At 39.9% G+C, this 21,734-nt stretch overlaps 1 protein-coding gene across 1 annotated transcript; it reads right to left on the bottom strand.

The window, feature by feature from the left end:
- Positions 1–207: 207 nt before the first annotated feature.
- LOC134067034 (B-cell receptor CD22-like) lies at positions 208–2,594 on the bottom strand. The gene is made up of 5 exons (XM_062522105.1): positions 2,533–2,594; positions 1,897–2,223; positions 1,503–1,754; positions 1,103–1,369; positions 208–617 (listed from the first exon to the last, which is right to left on the bottom strand). Exons 2-5 carry the CDS (start codon positions 2,201–2,203, stop codon positions 322–324), a joined length of 1,122 nt encoding a protein of 373 aa, XP_062378089.1. The 5' UTR covers positions 2,204–2,223; positions 2,533–2,594; the 3' UTR covers positions 208–321.
- Between the last annotated feature and the right edge of the window lie 19,140 nt (positions 2,595–21,734).

Raw genomic sequence — 21,734 nt, 5'->3', positions numbered from 1 at the left:
TGTAGGTAAACTATAGGTTTAGTCAGTCATAATAAGATAAAACAGTACAGTACAATATGCAATGCAGTATGTTGAATTATAATGCATTTTTTCCCCTACAAAGTAACCCAGTGACATTAGGTTCGCAACATAAAACAATTGTAGCAGTAATTTTACTGGTCTATATTTTTTTAACAAAAAAAATATAGACCAGTACACACCGTACACACCGCTATCACATCTGGTGTTTCTAGTTCGATTGATCAGTGGAAGTTGGTATAGTGTTGGTTTTGTGAGTAAGTGAAAGAAGACAAGAGAATATTACACAAATCTGAAGTATGTTCAACTGCCGTTTGGTGCAAAAGCTGAAAACTCTTTACCTTCCAGAGTAACTAAGAGTGTAGGTGATCTCCCACTTCCAACGGTGTTCTTGGCCTCACAGTAGTACTGTCCTCCATCCTCAGGTCTGATGTTAGTGATGCTGTACTGCTGTCCTGATCCTACTGGAGTGGACTCATTCACCTTAAACCAGGTGTAGCTCTCTACTGGTGGGTTGGCATCACTGCCGCAGGTCAGAGTCACTGAGGCTCCCTCTAGTGGTTCCCCCAACATAATGGCTGTTGTGTTCCTGGGAGAATCTGTGAAATATATTACCTTATATTACACTACATTACATTTGGCTGACGCTTAAAGTGACTTACAACATGGTTAAAGCCATTCTAACAACAATGCTAGAACAATTTAAAGAGATAGAAATACATGTTTAACAAACAGTAAGAATACATGCAATAAAGGATGAGAATAATACTTTTTCTTAAATTGATTATGAGAATGTCCTACTAGTATTTTATAATCTAATTTTGTAAAAAAAAATAAAAAAAAAAAAAAAATGATGGGGACACAATTAGATCATCTCAAATTATTGAAAATAAAGTTGACATATCTTTAATCTACGATCCTAACTTCATCTCTCAACATGTGCTGAAATAAAAACAAATTCTGTAATTGCAGTAATACAACGAGTGCTTAATAAATTTAATAAACATGAAGCACAATATCCCAAGGAAAGTTAAGCGGAGGCAAATATGTAATAATGGTCATTACTTAAGAAAGCAGCACTTACACTGGATCAAGACATCTACAGCAGGGGAGTGAAGCTCCTGCTGTCCAGCCATAGCACAGGAGTATCTGCCAGCATCCTCCACCGTCACTGGATCCAGAACCAGCTGCTGTCCGTGGTTCTGACCGGACAGGAGACTGATGGTGTCTTTGTACCATTTGAAGAGGGCAGATCTGCGGGTCATCGGACAGGTGGTGTTACAGGTGAGCTCCACACGCTCCCCTTCTCTCACCTGCCCAGGTGACAACCACACCTGCACCTGCTGATAACCTGGATATGATGAGGAAGTATATTAGTATTGCTGAACAATTTTCCATCACTTACAGGCAAACACATTTAGCATCAAACCTAATGCCAATTTGATAGTGTTAATTAAGGACAGTTTAACACTTTTGATACTAACATGTCACAGTAAGACGGGCAGGGTGAGAGGGTGTGGCCTCATGGCCTTTGACCTGGCAGGAGTAGTTGCCCGTGTCGTGCATGTTTGCGGGGTCTATCAGCAGCTGGTTGGTGCGTTGCAGGCTGGATAGTATGTGTCCATCCTTCAGCCAGACGTAGGTGGGGGCTTCACTCAGGATGCAAGAGCCGCAGTAGAGGTCCACCATCTCCCCCTCCATCACGCTCACGTCAGGGCTCACCTCCACCACCAGGTCTGAAGGGAATTACGAACACAATGTTTAATTCACGGACTGTGAGTGTAAATGAAACATGTTAACACACCTGTGACTGAGAGAGTAAATGAAGCATGTAAACATACTTGTAACTTAGAGTGTAAATGAAACATGTTAACACACCTGTGACCAAAAGTGTAAATCCAGATGAACTGCTCTGTTTCTTTCCAGAATGATCCGTCTCAAAGCTGAACCAGTAGGTTCCAGAGTCACTCAAATGGAGATCGTTGATTCTCACAGTGCAACTCTGGGTCCCATCGCCTACGTATTCAACACGGCCCCTAAACACTTGGTCTTGTAAGATGTCATTTGTCACTTTGTCCAGCGATTGACCTTTGAACCAATGGGTGGCTGTGACCTTATGACCTTGAGGATAACTGTAGCTGCAGGTGATGCTCACAGACGACCCCTCCAGTGCACATGTCCTCATGGTCTGGTATTTCACATCAGCTGAAACCAGCACATTTTAGAGCACATTTTATATGCACTGATAGAACCCAAAGCGCTCCAAACACACAAACACACACACACACACACACACACACACACACAGAATATAGGAGTGCAAGCCGCTTCAAATGCTACAAAACCGAAAGCAGTTAGCATTGTATTTTTTTGTTTATTTGTTTTTTATACTATGCACATTTTTCATGTGTTAGATTTTTGGAGACTTTACAATCAAACATAAGGCTGAAGTGTAAACATTTTCCACTTTTTTTCTGCCTGCTAAATTATAAAGACAGCAAAGCAATTCCTCACCAGTGGCGGTTGGGAGAAGGACTGCTAGCACCAGACAGCTGGACCTCAGGAACAAAGACGTTTGTTTCTAGTGGGGAAAAGATATTAAATAACCGTTTTACAGTAAGAAGAAAAAATAATAGTCAAATATGTTGCTTGTGTTTTTTTGTTGATCTCCGCAGTAAAAACAATTATGTTAATACATATTCAATGATGAGTAGCATTGTGATTATAGATAAAATAGAAAATAGACTTTATATGAGTTTCTGTATCTTCAAAAATATGTTTACAGGGGCTGTGGCATTCTGGGAACAAACAAGTTGCGATAATAAAAGAAAATGGAAATAGAATACAATGTAGAATGTAAAGATGGACATAATCTACTTTTGTCTGCCTAAAGATTTTTGTATGTGTCTCATTGAATGTACTATTTTAGTCCTTCGAGCCCTCTGGATATCTGAAACAATCTGATCTTGGGGGAAAAATAGTGCAACAACATAGTGGCCAAAGAAGACACAGAAAAGCGGAACAGAAGACACAGAACATTTTGTCCTAAGCTGTGGCATAGGCCTGTAAGCGGTGAGCCTATTCAGCACTATTCCATTAAATGCTGTGTGCAACCACGCACGCTACTCTACCCCTGGAGTCTAATTGTGTGTGTGTGTGTGTGTGTGTGTGTGTGTGTGCGTGCGCACGCGTGTGTGTGTGTGTGTGTGTGCTCCATTGCGTATGTCTGTCTGTATGTACTGTATGTCTTAAATGCTTCATTGCGATTGTACAGTATGTCCTTTCTAGATGCACTCCATTGTGTATGTCTACAACTTATTCAATGTGCGGGCCCCAAGACTCCAGACCACAAGCACAGAGTGGCCTCTCTTCTCACAGGAAACTCACTACAGCTTGTGTATACAAATAGCATACTATGCAATAACGGGGTGCTAAAAATTAGTTACAGCAAATGTTGTAGTAAAACAATTCGACAATTGTTGTTTACAGGCGTGGGTGGACTTACTGTAAGAACATACTGTATGTCATATAACAGCTGCCGTGTATACAACAAGCTATCCAAAGAAAAGGTATAACACCATTTCACATATATTTATTTACAGTGGTAAAGCAGTATGTTTGTACTGACACAAGTAAAACAACCTTGGATTAAAACAATGTAACATCAAAATGACTTAATGTAATATACAACTATACTCTATAACTGAGAACCAATCTCATTTTATGAAATGCCATTTGCCACACAATAGTTTTCACACTTTCACATCAATCTTTGCTGTGTAATATGTTTGCCAGACGCCAGTGCATTGTTCAGAGTGGTTTGCTATTATGTTTCTTTATCAGATGTATCCTATGTCATTTCCCCTCTGCAAAGCTCTGGAAAATAACAAAAGTGAGGTGAGGTACAGTACCTCCCCTGTCACTTCTCATGACCCCCTTTGCTCTCGGGCACCAAGCCTAGGCATAGGCCTACTACTGAAGCACAGGAATTTCCCATCCTCCTGCAGCTCTATAGCCATGTGGTCATTGGAGGTAGATTTAGGAAGTGGGGAAATTACAGGCTCCTCGAGCATAGCATAGGCTATAACGGACTCACCACTTGCAGGTCTATGGCTACAGCTGAGTGTGAACAATTTTTAACACCAAATGTGACAGACGTTTTAAAAGAGAACAGGAAACGTGGCATGGCTTTTTAAATGTCTTTCTGGTGCTGCTCAGTCAACATTTATTGACTGAGTGTGAACAATTTTAACCCCCCCCCCCCCAAAAAAAAAAAAAGAAAAATGTAGATGCACCAAATGAGACGAAAAGTTAAAAAGAGAACAGGAAACTTGGTATGCTTTTTTTTGTGCTGCTCTGACAGTTAACATTTATTGGATTATTTACATTTGGAGAAGTACTGCAACAATAGGCCTACATGCTGACTCCAGAACTGTAGCTTTTCCCAGGTTCATGACCGGCTTTTTGTCACTGCATCCAAAAAATGCCTCACCCTCTGGATCAAGCCTTTTAAAGTAACACTTCACCGTTTTTTCATATTAAAGGGATAGTTCGGATTTTAAGACACGAAGTTGTATGGGTTCCCTGTCAGCAACGTAGTGCATCAGCACTGACTTACCCCCGACAGCGTCCTGTGAGCCGAGATCCAGCCGGTTTTAGATCGTTTTTGATGCTGAAGAAAGTAGTCCGGCAAGTTTCTGGGGTCACGAAAGTAAAGTGTTTTTCTTCTCAAAACCATATGCGTTCAACAGAGTGATATATTTGCACCACAAAAACGTTGTCCAGGAAAAATTCAAACCTCGTTATCACTTACTTATTTTTCGCGATTCCTATCACTGCGCGCTACTGACAGCTGGACAACGTTTTTGTGGTGCAAATATATCACTCTGTTGAACGCATATGGTTTTGAGAAGAAAAACACTTTACTTTCGTGACCCCAGAAACTTGCTGAAGAAAATAGTCCGGCATCAAAAACGATCAAAAACCGGCTGGATCTCGGCTTACAGGACGCTGTTGGGGGTAAGTCAGTGCTGATGCACTACGTTGCTGACAGGGAACCCATACAACTTCGTGTCTTAAAATCCGAACTATCCCTTTAAACTATGTTATTCCCTTAACTAAGATTAGTTGGTGCATACCTCTCACGTTTCAGTGTGTGCACTCACTGGCTCTGGCGGGTGGCATCCTACACTACTTTGAAAGCACGTAGCCCAGTTCATTCATTAGGATCCACACAAAGATGAAGTTAGAAGCCAACAAACACCTACATGTTTTCGCTATTAAAAAAATATGTCTCTTACCCGCTAAATGCAACACGTTTTATTTTGTCTCACCATACTTGATCGTGTGACTACTTGTGTTACTGTTTTTTACATGGATATAACAATGGATAAACATGGAGATGTTTGGACATTTCTAAATTCATCTCTGTTTGGATCCTAATCCACGTGTTCAACATCAGTGTTCAATGGATTTAATTTCACTCATAGCCATAATAATATTTTGATGGCTTTTTTTTTTATAGCTGTGGCCTGTTGGGGAGAGGGAGCCCACACAGCAGACAGAGACAGAGTGGATAAGCTCATTAGGAAGGCTAGCTCAGTGGTAGGGGCTGAGCTGGAGACAGTCCAGCAGGTGGCACGGACCAGAACACTGAATAGACTGGGCTCAATACTGGCCAACCCTGCTCACCCACTCCACTCTCTGAAGGTGATAAACAGCAGCACCTTCAGTCAAAGACTGATTGCACTAGTGTGCAAGTCTGAGCGATATAGGAAATCTTTCATCCCAGCTGCCATAAGACTGTGGTGTTATGTCTGTCTTGAAGCTGCACTGTAATTTCCTGTTAAAGGATAATAAAAGGATCTATCTATCTATCTATATAGGATACCAGAATAAAAGGTTGTTTATTTGTCACATGCATATGATTACCAATGTAAAGAGTGCAGTGAAATTGTCGGTTGCCATGTCAGGGGGAGAACTCAGTTGGGGGAGGCACATTAGCCTGTTTGTACCCCTAAGGCCTGCCTATATGACACCGACGCTGGCTTTGTCTGTCTCTAATCACAACCAATAACACAAAACATAACTTGAGCTATCAAGATCAAAAATCGACACCAATAATACAAACAACGATCTATCAGTGTCCCTCGCCATATATGCCTCATAATTTGCTCAGTGTTATGACAACACTTGCCCAGTTTCAAAATCAACACTATCAGACTTTGCAGCAAAATTGCACCACAATGCATTTCCCAGAATGTCACATTTCCTTAACCCTTTATAGGGCACTCATTGAAATCTTTGGAAATTCTAAATTTTAACTTCAGAAAGTTAATGGGTGATGTTTCAGGACATAAATAATGTTTTTTTTTTTTGTTTTTTTTTTCATCTTGGCATAGCAAATCATGGTCAATGAAGTTACCATATATATGTCCTTGCCCGTCTGGGGGGGGAAAAAATAGAGGGTGAATTTGAAAAAAAAAATCTCCAATCAACACCATACTTGACACAGAGCATCCTCAGCTGATGCCTCACCAACCCATTTCAGTTTTTTCTTCGGAACTTTTACCGTTCGCCCGTAACAGCCAATTTTGCCCATTTTTGCCAATTTTGTGAAGCCGCCAGACAGAAAGTGAGCTTATATCTCAGCAACCCCTGCATGTATCAAAACCAAACTTGGTACATGGACTCGTGTACCATGTATCTTTTTAATATAATTAAATGGCATGAATGGCATACACAGGTGCCTAGTACTATGAATGCTATACTCCTATGTACCAGTGTATAAAAACCGAAATACAACTATAATCACTAAATTACCACTTATATTTGCTCATAATTGTGTTTTATCACTAACCAGTATTGAGTCATTAAAATAAATGCACACAGTACTAGGTTTCACACTAACAATAAGCACCTGTGTGCCATTTAATAATATTTTAAAAAGATACATATATCAGGCATATGTGTAAAAATGGACACTTGTGCCACTTATGTGAATAGGGCGTATGATCAAATATAGTGCATTTAGTTTTTAGCCAAACAATAAGCTCATTTTTAAAAATGCTATGCAAATAACAACAATCTCAATCTTTAACACAATTATTCAACCAAATAATTTGTGACTTACATCAACTTACAATGTTTAGTTTTGATGCTATTATGATAGTTGTGGGATGAGCCAGGTTCAAAAACCTAAAATATGTGATTTCTGCCAGATGCTTGTGTTTGAGGTGCTTTAGTCCACTGCTGATTGGTCAGATGCTATGATGTCAATATTTGTAAGATAGCTTGATCTTCCCTAATTGGCTGAGAGAAAACCACATGACTCTACAACTTCAAATGGAGGCAGGGGGAGGGAATTTTCAGTGTGTGCGGAAGTGACTAGATATGGTTATTTGCCCCATAAACACATGACAAAAATCACACATCAATTTAATTGTAAAATAGGTTACATAGCACCAATAAAGTAAGTATTAACAAAGCGTCAACTTTTCCCTTGCTTTCTAATTAGTTTCCATAAACTGACACCCAGTGTTTCTCACCATTGTGATTCGCTGATGAGATGGCTTATGATTGTGGCTGATCCTTGTGATTGGCTGAGGAGATGGCTGATGAGCCTTGTGATTCGCTGAGGAGATGGCTGTTGGCCACCCTACACTGATGCACAGAGTGGCCTATTAACTGTTTAGCACAGAGGAGCAGTGCTGCAGCAACTGTGACAGTCACGGCATAATGGCTTCCTCAAAAATACTCTGAGGGTTTAACAGTGAAAAAAGAGGAAGGGCAAATCTGGGGGAGGGGAAACGGGCTTCAAGAGGAAGCATCTTAGGTATTTAAGTGTTGCCAGTGAAGTTAACGACATCTTATTGCTCTGCTTTGTGCTATCAGTGAAACACAACAATAACAAAAAATACAGATGTATGCCAATTCTAAAGAATTAAAATGATTTTAAAAATATATAAGTCACTGCTTGTCATTTACCATGGAATTTATAATGCTACTGTTTCTTTAACATGTCATAACACAGACAATATGCATTCATTACAACACATTTGTCATTTGTTAACTAGCTGCTAGCTCATTTGTTATACAGTACTATGCAGACAAACTAGCTGCTAGTATTGTGGAACAGGCAGGGTGTAATGTTTAGGCAGCTGTTATTTACATGTAATTGTTCGCTTCAATCTCTTCTGTATCCTCCCATATCCACAGATGTTACTGTAAGATTCCAATTTCCTTTTAAATGTTTCTTCTAAAATGGAGATATCAAATATCAGCAAAGCCAGCTCAGAGAATGTCTAATAAGGGGAGAACGACCACTCGCTGAATACTTCCGCATGGTACTGCACCGAGAGGACGATCGTGAGCAAGTGGAGAATGAATGGAGGTGAATGGAGTTTCTCCTAAAATCCACTTTTCCATTTTTGTGTAGAAATCGGAATATTGCATGTGAAAGGGGGGTCAAGGAAAATACACACGGCTGAGTATTAGCTGCAGCCTGTCACTCTCTTTCCATCTTGTGTGAGTTCAAACATGTTCCCAATTAAATGGAGTAGCATAACGTTCGAGTTAGATCTGCTGCGATGGAGATTACAAAGATTACCATCACTATGTAACATGCTGTTTTGACATTGACATTGTAAACATTCAGTAAAGCTATGTTTTCAGTAAAGCTAAGCACAACCTTGTCTATCGTAAAACGTTGTCTATCGTAAAAAAAGATTGAAATGCTTGGCCCGTGGGCTGTAGTTTGGCCACCCCTGATCCACAGTATGCACTGAAAACATTGTGTACATTTTTAGTTCAAACTGAACTGATTGAAATAGATGCTTTACGCCTGTGACATGATAGCTTTTATACATGTTAAAATACAATAGTATTCTTTCCAACAACATGCCTCTTGAAAATGACGCCTTTGGTACACATGAATAACAATTGTATTTCTAATGTTTTATCATCAGCAGGCACCTGCTATGGTTTCAGTCTGAGGACATTGAGTGAGAACAATGAGTGAGCATTGTTGTAGTTTTTCTTTATCTCTGTGTTTCTGATGCTCACTGAATCCCTTCATGGCATCATTTTAGGGATGACCCTGGCTTAGTTTTCAGCACTTGGTTAGTAACTAATGAAACAAAGTATGACAGATAGGGAGAAAAATGGGGGGAAGAGTTATTTCTTCCAGAAGTCCAGTTATTTCTTCCTATTCACAGCCAAAGTACGTTGACATACTAAACTTTGAAATAGAGACATTCTAATTTAGAATCAAACGTCTAGAAGAATGACCTTTCTCTCATCAGTACCATTTCCAGGTAAGTGATTTAACCAGAGTTTTGATATATATCATTGACTCATTGGACTTCCTATACAGGTGACAATAATTTGAATGCAATTGATGTGTACAGTATGTGTGGAGGGGGGATACTTACAACAGTAGCTGATCCTGTTATTCCGGTCATGGAGATATCTGTATATTTTGACAGGTATGCTGATGACTTGGCTATGTTTGATTACCTCTCCAGTACAAGGACATGTTGTTCCAGGTTAGATTTCACTCATTTGCCATAATTTTATAATTTACGTGTGAATGGAAACCACAAACTCCCATTTCTAATTAATTTGCAATTGCATTTCCTAGATCCAGATCCTGCCGTTTTTATCTTGCTATGATGTATGAAAACCACAAACTGCCATTTTGAATTCATTTGTAATTGCATTTTCATAGATCCAGATCCTGCCGTTTTTATCTTGCTGGGATCCGAAGCTTCAGTCCCTGGCTGGGTTGGGTCGTCTGTCACCTTACCCTGTCGACTTGCTCCTGCCCTCAGCGCAGTGTCCTTTGAGGTGCGCTGGTATAAATCCAACATGTTTGAATGGCCAGTTCTGCTCTACAAGGACCAGCATGTCCAGGAAGAGTGCACGGGTGCTCGAGCGTCTCTGGTGGGGAACCTGGAGAACGGGACCGTCTCCCTGCAACTGGAGAACCTCACCCTGGCAGACGGAGGAGAGTATGTGTGCTACGTAGAGAGCAAAGACTGGTACGATGTGGCTGAGGTTCACGTAACAGTGAAAGGTAGGCACCATGTAAAAAAAAAAGAAGGAAAAAATATATACGTAATATAGAGTTTAGAGCAAATGCAAAACTCACTAAATGCCACTCTCTTCCTGGTCTGAAGTATTGATTTGTAGGCGAAACCCTATAGGAGCCTGATACAAAATGCTCATTTAAAAGAAAAGTGGTCAGACGGATTTAGAGGGTTTTGCATCTGAACCCTTCGTTTGGTTCCAAAATGCTATATCCACAACTTTAATGAATTTTCCTAAATATTTTTTTACAATTTCTTTTCCACAACAAATTTCAGTAGAAATGTTTTTGGGTACTGTTATTTGATTTAACTTTACTCAATCAAAACAACACAACTGCAATTTGATAGATATTTTCTGGAATACACAATAAAATAACATGACTTTTTAAGGTTTTAAAAATGGACATATAGCATTTTGGAACCAACCTCTGATATCCCCGTTGTGTCATTCATACAGTATTTCAGTAACGATACTGATTACGTTAGCTACAGCTTTGATTGCCTGTTTTGTTGCTCTGCTAGTAGTGGGAGATATTCCTGTGATGTCCTTCAGTGATGCTGATGAAACTGGACAGGTGATTGTTACCTGTGTATCCTATGGCTGGTCTCCTGAACCCTCTGTCTACTGGGCACTTGGAAATGTACAAATACCATCTACAAACCACCTCTTAACCATAGGTAAGCATATTGACAGTACCAACATGCACATATGTAACTAGGAGAAATCTTGGAGAGATTTCCTGCTGTATGTGTGAGATAACCCGGAGTCCATGAATTTATGGTTATGATTTGGCAATAGCTTTTGTCCAAATGGTCTTAGCAGTTTATGAACACTGCATAAGTGAAATATAATAGCTTAAAATAACGTTGAAAAGCCTAGATTAAGTATAACAACACAAAAAACAACGGTATCAATATTTTCCTATGAGAGTTAATTCCATTAATTTCATAGTGAATTTAACATGCATGGTTTCAAGTGTGCTCGTGGAAAAATCCTTCTGTTTTGCTCAGATGTTTGCCATCGTCTTCTGTATTTACATTAAAGATGTGTGCTGCATGTGTGATATTAGTATTTGCTGCAGTTACTGAGGTCATATTATGCAGAATACTTGCAATCGTATTGTGCATTGTATATAATGTATACAATTAGAGCTGTGGATTGTTTTTTAGCCATGACTTTATTCAACTAAGTTGTAGAGACCAATGTGGTACAGTACATAATCACAACATTGTAATAGTGTTAGGTAGGATGTTGTTGCTACTCTATTGTAAACACACAGTTCCAGCTTGAAGAAAATTACGGTTTTTTCTTGGCCATTTGTCTCGACCTGATTTGTGATCCGATTGTACTCAGACAATTAAACTATGTAGAAAACAGGTGATTAGCAGTCCTTTCCACTATGTTTGTATCTACTCTCAGGTGATGATGGTCTGGTGAGTGTGAGCTCCTGGGTGCAGGTCTTCCCCTCTGAGTCTGAGTGGGTCTCCTGTTCCGTGGGTCTGTCTGATGAGGACAGGAGGGAGAGTAGAATAACACCACACTTCCACAATTGTGAGTACCTAAATAGGCCCTAGGGGGGTTTGGGATTTAAGGGGTTATTGAGATGACATTTTATAATCGTATTTATCTTTTCAGACATCCATGCCATACACAGCAATGCAGACCCGTGCCATCGCAGATGCAAGCTTTTGAACAGTGCACTGATAGCAAGTTGGATGATCCTTCTCCTCTTTATTCTGGAGGGCTTCCAAAAAGAATGATATTTTTTGATTGGTCTATAACACAGTTGTTGTGGTCTGATCATTATTTGTGAAAATAGTTTTCTCTAGTATCTCAAAACATTTCCAGCCGTTTGTTACTCTTGTCACAGCTCTTTGAGAATAATATTCAAAATGAGTGTATATTTACATGATAGTAAAATGGCAAAATATTTTAGCTCATTAAATAGGGAATTATTGTAGCCTTTTCATTGACTCTTTAATGCCTTTTAGTGTCAATATGACTTTCATGATTTAACAACTTTGAATCGGTAAAAGCATTTGTTTAAACTATTTGACATCTTGAAGCTACTTATCTGCATTGCCTGTTCTTCCACTGAATGACAATGATCCTCTCTTTGTACTCGTTGTACCAGCATGCTGAAGGCCATTGGACCCGCCAGTGCTAACCAACTGAAACATTGTCCCTTTTCCCACTCAAGACCCTGAAAGACAAGTATAATGAAAGTGAAATTGAATATCAAAAACACATGATGTCATCGTTCTAAGTTTGGACCAGGAATAGGAACAGGATTAGAAGATCAAATTAATGAATAGAAAATATTATATTATAATATATTATATTATATTACATTATTCAGAAAACATCTTGCTTTGGGGTGTAATACAGCTGGCTACAACCCCCGTACCATGTTCTTGTCTGGCCCATGCAGGGTGTGTGAGAAATAAATGGTTTTGAGAATTATATATTCTTTCTAATGTGAAAGCATTCAACCTGTAAACCCAATGCAAGCATGTGCACACATAGACATCAAAAGGGACTTGAGCCCCTGTCCTTTTTGTGTGTAAAGCGCTTTGGATTGCACTCTGTGAATGTTAAATGCACTATACAAATAAAAATGACTTGACTTGACTTGACTTTTTCTTTAAGGAGAGCTAAAAATAGTGAATATGTTTGCACACAGCTTCCTGGAAATAAATAAATAAATACAATATTGATTGAGCGGGGGGGAAATATATGGGGTTAGCACATTAGACTTTGTTGACCTTCCGGATCCCTCTATTCCTCCCTCCCTCCACATATTTTGTGCAACAGTGAGCACACAGTCACAGTCACATCATGTATTCTCAGTGTCAATAGCCCTATTGTGGTGTTTCTTGACTTGTGTGAAGGTGAGTGGTGATAGATAGATAGATCCTTTTATTAGTCCTTTAACAGGAAATTACAGTGTCACAGCAGCTTCAAGACAGACATAACACCACACAATAATTCACATATATCCAGACCTAATAAGTTAATAATAAGTTTAAAAAATACTTAAAAACTATACATAATTAGATAAAGCTATTTGTGTGCATTATGGAGCAGGCATGGACTGGCCATAGGGCATACCGGGCAATGCCCGGTGGGCCGACGCATATATTGGGCCGAGGCTGTCATAATTTCATAATTATAAAACAAATATTAGGCTCATTTATATAGCGTACGGCCGCAACGGTAGCGAATCGCGGCCCATTGGTTGACTGCCTTAATGGACATTGAGCTAGTCCAATGAAATCTCAGGCCCCTCCCTGTCTCCCTCCCGGCCTCATCTCCCTCTTGGAGTTCGACCGGAGTTTGAGACCGTCCGTATATGAAAATGTACAAAGACAAACCACAAAAGCGCAAGGGGGGCGCAGAGAAGTTGCGAGATAAAAGGCAAAAGCCTACAAGTGGATGCAGCAAAAATGTGCTAAAATTACAGAAATGTTTGCCACCACAAGTTCAAACAGGGCCGTCGACATAGCAGCAGTGTAGAAGCAGCACCGAGTGCACATCAGAGAGGCACATGCGAGTGTGCAACAGAGTAGTTACACAGAGGAAGGAGTAACTATTTAAATTGATTCGGAGGAGGAGGAAGAGGTGAGAGACGTGACCCAGCAGGGACAGATTGAGGAGGGGGAGGTCAGAATAGCTACTGTGAGCCAGGTAAGAAGTAGCCGAAATGTTGGCTGAACTTTTTGGGCGCACAACGAACAATTAAAAGTTTGAAATCTGCGACTGCTGCTTCCCCTTGCTTCTTAGATGTATTAACCTGCCTACTATGTAGGATTCAGCACCCAGTTAAGCAAAACAAAGTTTTATAGTGTGAGCGCGTCTTTTTGTGTGATTTCTGTGTAGGCCTACCCCTCTCGCATGCATTTGAATTGCGATACCCATCAAATTAACGAGTTGTCGGCTCGCCATCAACCTTCTGAAATCTTAAGACAGTCACGATTGGTCGAAATTGTTGTCAATCTTGACGCAGTACAACAAGCAAACTATCAAATGTCTTTGCGCAGACAAGCAGACACCCATACACACAGACATGCAGTCAGACGCATGGAATGAAACAGGAATGGTGATAGCCCATGGAATTAACAATGAAAATGTTTTGGGATGTGTAGCCTATACATCTTCACTAAATAGTATCAAGGTGAATTGTTGGCTAAAACTGTGCAAATCCTCAACATAAATTATAGCAGGTTTTATTTAGTGAAGCATTTAATAGCATGAGTTTTGTGCACAACCTCATCCTTGCTTTAAAGGTCACTCTAGGGGTGCGTGGTTGTGTGTGTGTGTGTGTGTGTGTGTGTGTGTGTGTGTGTGTGTGTGTGTGTGAGTGAGAGAGAGTATAATAATTAATATTTTTTTAGCAAGGGTAGGCTAGCCTACTCGCTTCCATGCAGGCTACTGCGGTTTACTTAAATATTTTTTACAAACAAAACAGTGTGCACATATGTTTTATCGTGTAAATTATCATGGTGGGCCACTATGGCCAAAAATGCCCGGGCCGTTTTTTGGTCCCAGTCCAGCCCTGTTATGGAGTCTTATGGCAGCTGGAATGAAAGACTAAACTAGGGCTTCAAGTTTACAGGTACCTAACCAAGACTGTAGAAAGCTTCTGGCTAAACTAAACAAACGGTATGCAATCAATAGCCTAAATTATCTAAAATGGTTACACTAGAAAAAATAATGTCCTCATACATCACTGCTTATCATGGTAGACACACAGGGTAATTGACTACACTTAAAGGGATAATCCGGAGTGAAATGCACTTTAGATCAATTTTTCGGACTATTGGGAGTACATACGTTGAGTTGACACCAAAATCATGTCATTCGGATGTATTTTGAGAAAGTTCGAGTTCACCGTTTTTAGCCAAAACTCGTTAGCATGGAAGTGACCGGGGCAGGTCCTTTCGCCACTACAAAACGCTATTTTTATACCTCTTCTACTGTTCCAAACAACACTACACTTACGTGGTAGTGAGTAGAGGGTCCCTAAAGCCAAACCGAAGTATCCCCACGTCTTTATGTGGTCGGATAGAGAGTCCAGAATGAATTTAATCGAGTCAGTACCTTCCGGAAATGTCGCGGCGGCAGCAGCGCAACGCTTCAACAACACTTTACTAACATTTCCGGAAAGGTACTGACTCGATTAAATTCATAAATTCAAGGACCTGCCCCGGTCACTTCCAGGCTAACGAGTTTTGGCTAAAAACAGTGAACTCGAACTTTCTCAAAATACATCCGAATGACATGATTTTGGTGTCAACTCAACGTATGTACTCCCAATAGTCCGAAAAATTGATCTAAAGTGCATTTCACTCCGGATTATCCCTTTAAGGGGTGCTACAACTGGTGAATACGGTCACATTTGTAAATTGTATCTAAAAACATCACATTAATATGCAAATGAAGCATTACTAAGCAATGTACTTTTGTACACTTTTTGAACACTTTTTGTACGGCCCTGCAAGCGAAAAAAGACACTATTCATCGGATTTAATAACTTACATGAAGACAGTAGGTAAGTACATGAGCATGAAGGTATTTTAATTAATCAATATTTAAACAAAATATATCATTAGTCTTCACTGATTCATGACAAAAATCAATTGATTCAGTCAAAGGATTCAGTCAAAGTTATTTAGTATGTTTATTGTAAGATCATCTGAATTTGCTACACTTGTCATACACATTGTATTCACAAGGGTGCAGCAGCAAGGGCCTCAGATTGAATTAAAATGCATTCATTGTCTCTCTGATAGCCGTTGCCTATTTCTGTGTTAAAACTGACCTTGAAAAAAATGGCTATAGCAGATTGTAAACAATTCTGTTCATAGCCTTATGAACAAAGAGCTAACTGTTGTTGAAACAAATGACAAAAAAATGATACACTGAGAAAAAATGAAATTGTCTGGATACCTACTGGGTAAAGTAAATTCACACTCTCAGGACAAAATACAATTGTACTGTGTTCACATCAACGGACCTCCCAATTATTGCTCTATCTAGGTAAGTCTACCAAGGTAGATTAAAGTATAAAAGTGATTTCACTGTTTTACATATTGATTGTATTACATATTATCACCTTATTTTAAAGTATTTTCTGAGGATTCCTTATTAATTATTTACAGCTATGTTGCTAAGGAAACAGCAGTGCTTAGGGGTTGTTAACACAGGTAATATGTTTCTTTGTTTACACTGAGTCAATTCTACACATACTTTTCCATATGTTATCATTTTACTAAAATATACTCAGAGTAGATAACATAACTATGAGTGAACCTTTAACAGGACTGTTGACATGGCTATGTGTGGTTGCATCTACTGAACATGGACAAGAAGCTCATGCAGGTATGCATGTTTAGAAAACCATTCAAAATTGTCGTTTGAAGTCTGGGCACAAAATTAAAAAATCTCTTTTGTTAGATGCAGGCATATTTTCCCTGATTGCTCCTGATCCCTTTCCTGCCTGGGTTGGGACCTCGGCCATTTTGCCCTGTCAACTTTCTCCTGCTATCAGTGCAGTATCACTAGAAGTGCGCTGGTACCGTTCTGGTGAGTTTCACACACCAGTTCTGCTGTATGAAAACCGCATCCAGGATCATTCTAGAAACCCTCAATACAGGGGCAGGGCGTCTCTGATAGAAAACCTGGAGAATGGGAATGTTTCTCTGAAACTGGAGAACCTCAGAGTTGCAGACGGAGGAGAGTATGTGTGCTATGTTCAAAGCCCAGTATGGTATGAGAAGGTCAACGTTCACATAACAGTGAAAGGTACGGTATAGCACATTGTATTAACTAGTTTCTTTCATCTCTATTTCATGATTGATTAATCTGATCATTATCTGTTCATATGTATCACTATCGTAGCATTGGGATCCATTCCAGTGATGTCAGTAAGGCTTAATAGAATAGGAGAACCGGTGAATGTGACCTGTGTATCCGATGGTTGGTCCCCTGAACCCAATCTCATCTGGGCAGCTGAAGACAGAAGCATAATAGGTAGAAATGAAAATAACCTCCTCTTCACCAAAGGTACGTGCACTTGCACTATTAGTAAGATCCTATAATGGCAATCTAGATTTGGGTTATCTCTTTAATATTCAAATTTATTTTGTGATCCTATAAAAACAAATCCCCCAAAAAATCAGATAATGATGGCTTGTGCATCTCTCAGGTGATGATGGTTTGGTGAGTGTGAGCTCCTGGCTGTTGGTGTCCCCCTCTGAGTCTGAGTGGGTCTCCTGTTCTGTGGGTCTGTCTGATCAGGACAGGAGAGAGAGCAGAATAGCACCACACGCTCACACTGGTCAGTCTTTGTTTACCTGTACAGGTCCTAAATAAACAACTGTTGTGTTTTTTTATTTTGCTGTCAATAACTTTTACGAATTTCTCAGCAGTTGAAGACATTCTGCACACTGCCGCTCAAAGGGGATCTCTGTTGACTATCTTGGTATTCTGCATACTTGCAACCTGTGCAGGTGTGACACTGAAGCTCTACAGGAATGGTACACATATATAATCTTACATTTATGCATTTATGTCATGACATGTCTGTTCTGTATCATTACATTGTTTCTATTCAAATGTTTCATTTTTTAACAATCATCTGACAGGCTTCATCAGATGTCCAGATTTCTTACAAATCCCCAAAGAAGCAGGTAACAATTTGAGGATGCTAATTATATGTACCAGTATGCCAATTATTCAATCGATAACACGACTAATAAACAAACAAATAAACTTTGTTTTTTTTTTCAGAAGAAGTAACTCCACTTACAGGTAACCTTTTTTGTAACCTTGGTATTAGTAAACTTGGAATTTCATAGAATGGTATCTAAGACAGTATAACTTAGTTCATGTTCTCTGAAATATCAGACACAGGAGCAGTCGCAGAAATTCCAGAAATGTCAGACACAGGAGTTGGCACAGACACTGAAGTCATTCAGATTAAGGGTAAGTCTCAAATTCTTTAGGTTGTCATTTCATAAATAATGGCATGTCTTAAATGGTTGATCTCTTCATTTCCACACAGACTGGGCCACATTTGAGACAGTGAAAGGTAAGATCTTGTATGTATTACATACAACACACATAATGGCATACATAATACCATTCAACACCATCAAACTCTACGTTTCTGTTCTCCTCAGTAAACCTGACCTTGGACCCAGGGACTGCTCCTCATTTTCTGATACTCTGTGACCAAGGGAATGTTGTGAAGTGGTACGAACAAGAGGACATTGTTAAGAGTGAGACATTGTTTCCTTATGTCCTGTGTAAAGATCGCTTCCTTTCGGGGAGGCGAAGCTGGGAGGTGTTTGTGCAGGGTTCCTGGTGTGTGGGAGTGTGCAGAGACACACAGAGGGGACATGGAGTCCCTTTAACCCCCGAGAATGGCTTCTGGGTTCTACAGTATCGGGAAGGAAGCGGTCTCTGGGCCAATACTGAACCCCCATTCATGGTGGATGCTGAAGAAGTCCCAGAAAGACTTGGAGTGGTTCTCGACTCTGACAATCACACCCTCTCGTTTTATGATGTAGACAGTGGACATCATCTTTGTCTGTTTAGACTAATACACAATACCACATTCATTCCTGTTATCAGCCCTGGAACTACAGATACAAGTCGCATAGAATTACTCAAGACACAAACAGGCAGTGACTCAGGCGGTAAAGGAGAACCGGAAAACTAGACAAACGGACAGCCAGAGGACAGCTAGCCTCCATTACCGGTCAGACAGAGTGTTCTAGAGTTAGACACTAAACCCTGTATTGCTCCCTATCTGCAGCTTGGTGCCTTGAATGGCAGCCTCTAAAACCAGTGTATGAGTGTGTTAATGGGTGAACGTGAGGCATTCAATTGTAAAAGAGTTATGGGACAAAAGTGCTATACAGATGCAGTCCATGATGAGTAAATGCAAAACCTTTGACCCCCCTCCTTGTAGACACAGCCTAATCAATATGTCTTTCTAAAAAAGTTACTGTAATTAATATGCCTTTGCTTGCATCATAATGTTTTTCTCTCGTTTCCATTGAAACTATGCTCTGTATAGCATGCTCTTGCATGTTCTTTCCACCGAAAATAAATCACACTTCATCTCCATCTCTATACTGTTCGTTTGGTGTGGTATTCGTGTGTGAGCATGTGTGTGCATGAGTGTGTCCGTCCATGTGTGTTTGTGTGTGTGAGAGAGAGTGGTAATGTGGCGATGATAATTTTCTAGTTTTTTCTACATGGGCTACAGTAGGTTGATGTGACTCCATGACACCGACATACCATTAACATCTGTCATCTTGGGCACAATGGTTTTCAAGTTTCAGTAAGAACTGCTGCATGTGTGCACGTGTGTGTGTGTGTGTGTGTGTGTGTGTGTGTGTGTGTGTGTGAATTGATTCAGTCAAAGGATTCAGGTATGTTATTTTGTATGTTTATTATAAGATCATCTGAATTTGCTACACTTGTCATACACATTGTATTCACAAGAGTGCAGCAGCAAGGGCTTCAGGTTGAATAAAAGACATTAATTGTCTCTCTGATAGCTGTTGCCTATCCCTGTGCTGCAACTGACCTTGAAAAAAATGGCTATAGCAGATTGTACATATTTGTTTTCATAGCCTGATGAACAAAGAGTTAACTGTTGTTGAAACAAATTACAAAAAAAATGATACACTGAGAAATTCACTCTCCCAGGACAGAATACAATTGTACTGTTTTCACATCGACGGACAGCACAATTATTGCTCTATCTAGGTAAGAATATTTTATATTAAATATAAAAGTGTTTTTCACTGTTTTTATTACATAATTTTATAACACATTATGACCCTATGTTAAAGTATTTTCTGAGGATTCCTATTTAATTATTTACAGCTATGTCGCTGAGGAAACAGCAGTGCTTCAGGGGTGTTAATATTGGTAATTAGGTTTTTTTTGTTTACACTAAAAATAAATAAATATGAGTAAATTATACTCATACTTTTCTATAAATGTTCATTTTACTGAAATATACTAGTATAGTAGATAACATAACTATGAGTGAACCTTTAACAGGACTGTTGACATGGCTATGTGTGGTTGCATCTACTGAACATGGACAAGAAGCTCATGCAGGTATGCATGTTTAGAATACCATTCAAAATTGTCGTTTGAAGAAAAATACTCCCTCAAAGTCTGTGAACAAAATTAAAAAATCTCTTTTGTTAGATTCAGGCATATTTTCCCTGATTGCTCCTGATCCCTTTTCTGCCTGGGTTGGGACCTCGGCCATTTTGCCCTGTCAACTTTCTCCTGCTATCAGTGCAGTATCACTAGAAGTGCGCTGGTACCGTTCTGGTGAGTTTCACACACCAGTTCTGCTGTATGAAAACCGCATCCAGGATCATTCTAGAAACCCTCAATACAGGGGCAGGGTGTCTCTGATAGAAAACCTGGAGAATGGGAATGTTTCTCTGAAACTGGAGAACCTCAGAGTTGCAGACGGAGGAGAGTATGTGTGCTATGTTCAAAGCCCAGTATGGTATGAGAAGATCAACGTTCACATAACAGTGAAAGGTACAGTGAAGCACATTGTATTAACTAGTTTCTTTCATCACTATTTCATGATTGATGAATCTGATCATCATTTGTTCATATTTATCACTATTGTAGCATTGGGATCCATGCCAGTGATGTCAGTAAGTCTTAAAGGGATAGTTCGGATTTTAAGACACGAAGTTGTATGGGTTCCCTGTCAGCAACGTAGTGCATCAGCACTGACTTACCCCCGAGAGCGTCCTGTGAGCCGAGATCCAGCCGGTTTTAGATCGTTTTTGATGCTGAAGAAAGTAGTCCGGCAAGTTTCTGGGGTCACGAAAGTAAAGTGTTTTTCTTCTCAAAACCATATGCGTTCAACAGAGTGATATATTTGCACCACAAAAACGTTGTCCAGGAAAAATTCAAACCTCGTTATCACTTACTTATTTTTCGCGATTCCTATCACTGCGCGCTACTGACAGCTGGACAACGTTTTTGTGGTGCAAATATATCACTCTGTTGAACGCATATGGTTTTGAGAAGAAAAACACTTTACTTTCGTGACCCCAGAAACTTGCTGAAGGAAATAGTCCGGCATCAAAAACGATCAAAAACCGGCTGGATCTCGGCTCACAGGACGCTGTCGGGGGTAAGTCAGTGCTGATGCACTACGTTGCTGACAGGGAACCCATACAACTTTGTGTCTTAAAATCCGAACTATCCCTTTAATAGAATAAGAGAACCGGTGAATGTGACCTGTGTATCCGATGGTTGGTCCCCTGAACCCAATCTCATCTGGGCAGCTGAAGACAGAAGCATAATAGGTAGAAATGAAAATAACCTCCTCTTCACCAAAGGTAAGTGCACTATTAGTAGACCAATAATGGCAATCTGGATTTGGGTTATCTCTTTAACATTCCATTTTTTTGTGATCCTATAAAAACAAATCCCCCCAAAAATCAGATAATGATGGCTTGTGCATCTCTCAGGTGATGATGGTTTGGTGAGTGTGAGCTCCTGGGTGCAGGTCTTCCCCTCTGAGTCTGAGTGGGTCTCCTGTACCGTGGGTCTGTCTGATGAGG

This window comes from Sardina pilchardus, chromosome 1, assembly GCF_963854185.1.
Source record: "Sardina pilchardus chromosome 1, fSarPil1.1, whole genome shotgun sequence".
Taxonomy (NCBI): Eukaryota; Metazoa; Chordata; class Actinopteri; order Clupeiformes; family Clupeidae; genus Sardina; species Sardina pilchardus.
The sequence above is the reverse complement of the archived record's forward strand: the minus strand, read 5'-3'. Positions and strand labels throughout refer to the sequence as shown.